The sequence below is a fragment of the Penaeus monodon genome, chromosome 19 (assembly GCF_015228065.2).
Source record: "Penaeus monodon isolate SGIC_2016 chromosome 19, NSTDA_Pmon_1, whole genome shotgun sequence".
Taxonomy (NCBI): domain Eukaryota; kingdom Metazoa; phylum Arthropoda; class Malacostraca; order Decapoda; family Penaeidae; genus Penaeus; species Penaeus monodon.
In genome coordinates, this window is record NC_051404.1 from 4,523,561 (window position 1) to 4,524,835 (window position 1,275).

The 1,275-nt window shown below is 34.8% G+C and overlaps 1 protein-coding gene across 1 annotated transcript in view; it reads right to left on the minus strand.

Annotated features, from left to right (window-relative positions):
• Positions 1 to 6: 6 nt before the first annotated feature.
• The window catches only part of LOC119584992 (major facilitator superfamily domain-containing protein 8-like), a gene marked incomplete at its 5' end in the record, with an annotated part of 21,727 nt that continues 20,458 nt past the window's right edge, over positions 7 to 1,275 (minus strand). Inside the window, 1 exon segment of the mRNA XM_037933598.1 lies at positions 7 to 1,054. Coding sequence (XP_037789526.1) covers positions 188 to 1,054 — 867 coding nt within the window.

Genomic DNA, 1,275 nt, shown 5'->3' on the forward strand with positions numbered 1-1,275 from the left:
AAATATGAAATATGATAATGAAAGGATAACTTCATCAGCTTCACCAATCATTACAATGGGTTTACTTAACATCAACTGTAGTGATTTATAAAACTTAAACCCTAAATATATACCATAACTAATCACATAAGAAGCAATGAATCTCTAATCCATATAAAATGGGTTATGAGGACCTTTTATCAACACACTAAATTACCAACTTCATAGGAACAAGTCTTCTGAACAACAAAGAAATGATAACAAGGGTAAGAGACATTACTACAAAAAGGATACCAAATGTCCACCTAGTACCTAAAGCAGTGTACATGTAAGACACAAAAATTGGACCGGTGACACGACTTAAACTTCCCGTACTTGTTAGAATACCCATCCATACACCTTGTGGCTTTGGCCCTAAAATTTTTGAGAAGAAGGAACTAGAAAGTGTAAATGCAACTGGATACCCTATAACAGCTGCTACATCTGCTACAGCCATCTGAGGCTTTTCAATAATTGGTGTGTAAAGGCACCATTTCTGCTTTTGAGGGCAACCAAGATCAGTGCAAGTGTCATCTCTAGCAGCATGACGCCTTTGTCTAGATAATGTATTACTAGGTTCAGTAAAATTCATTTTAAAGTCAGGTACTACTGCAGAGTCATCAAATGCATGTGCTCCATTATATGAAGTACAGTTTTGCATTTTTGGATATGTATTTCCCATTGGAAAATGAATGAGCATAGATACTGTTAGTGGAAGTAATCCAAGGAAAATAAAAACTTTGCGTTCATCAAACTTCCTGGTCAAGAAACTTGTTAAGGTAAACATTACAATTGAAATAGCTCCAGCTATACTTAAACCAACTCCTACAACAGTTACAGCCTTTTCATCACTCCAGGCATAAAGGTCAATACACATAGGCACTAATAATGTTTCTAGCAAAACATATATGAAGAGAATGATGAAGAAAGAAACCAGTACACCAAGCAGGGCAGGATAATCAGGCTTTGGCAACTTCTGATCTTCCTTAGCAGCATATCTTTTAAGCTGAGCTTCTTTGGCTGCTATTGGGTATTCCTGAAAGAAAATAACAAATAACAATATCTTGAATAAAAAATCACCATACAGCAACTTCATATACATAATGCAGAGCCATCAAAACCTAGGGAATCTTTCAGGATAACCTGTAACTCATTATATGTAATTTTAAGTGGCTACATCTTATTTCTTGTTATGAGCAAATGTGCAAATAATATAAAACACAGTAAACAATGATAAAGGGAAAATAGATAAATCAT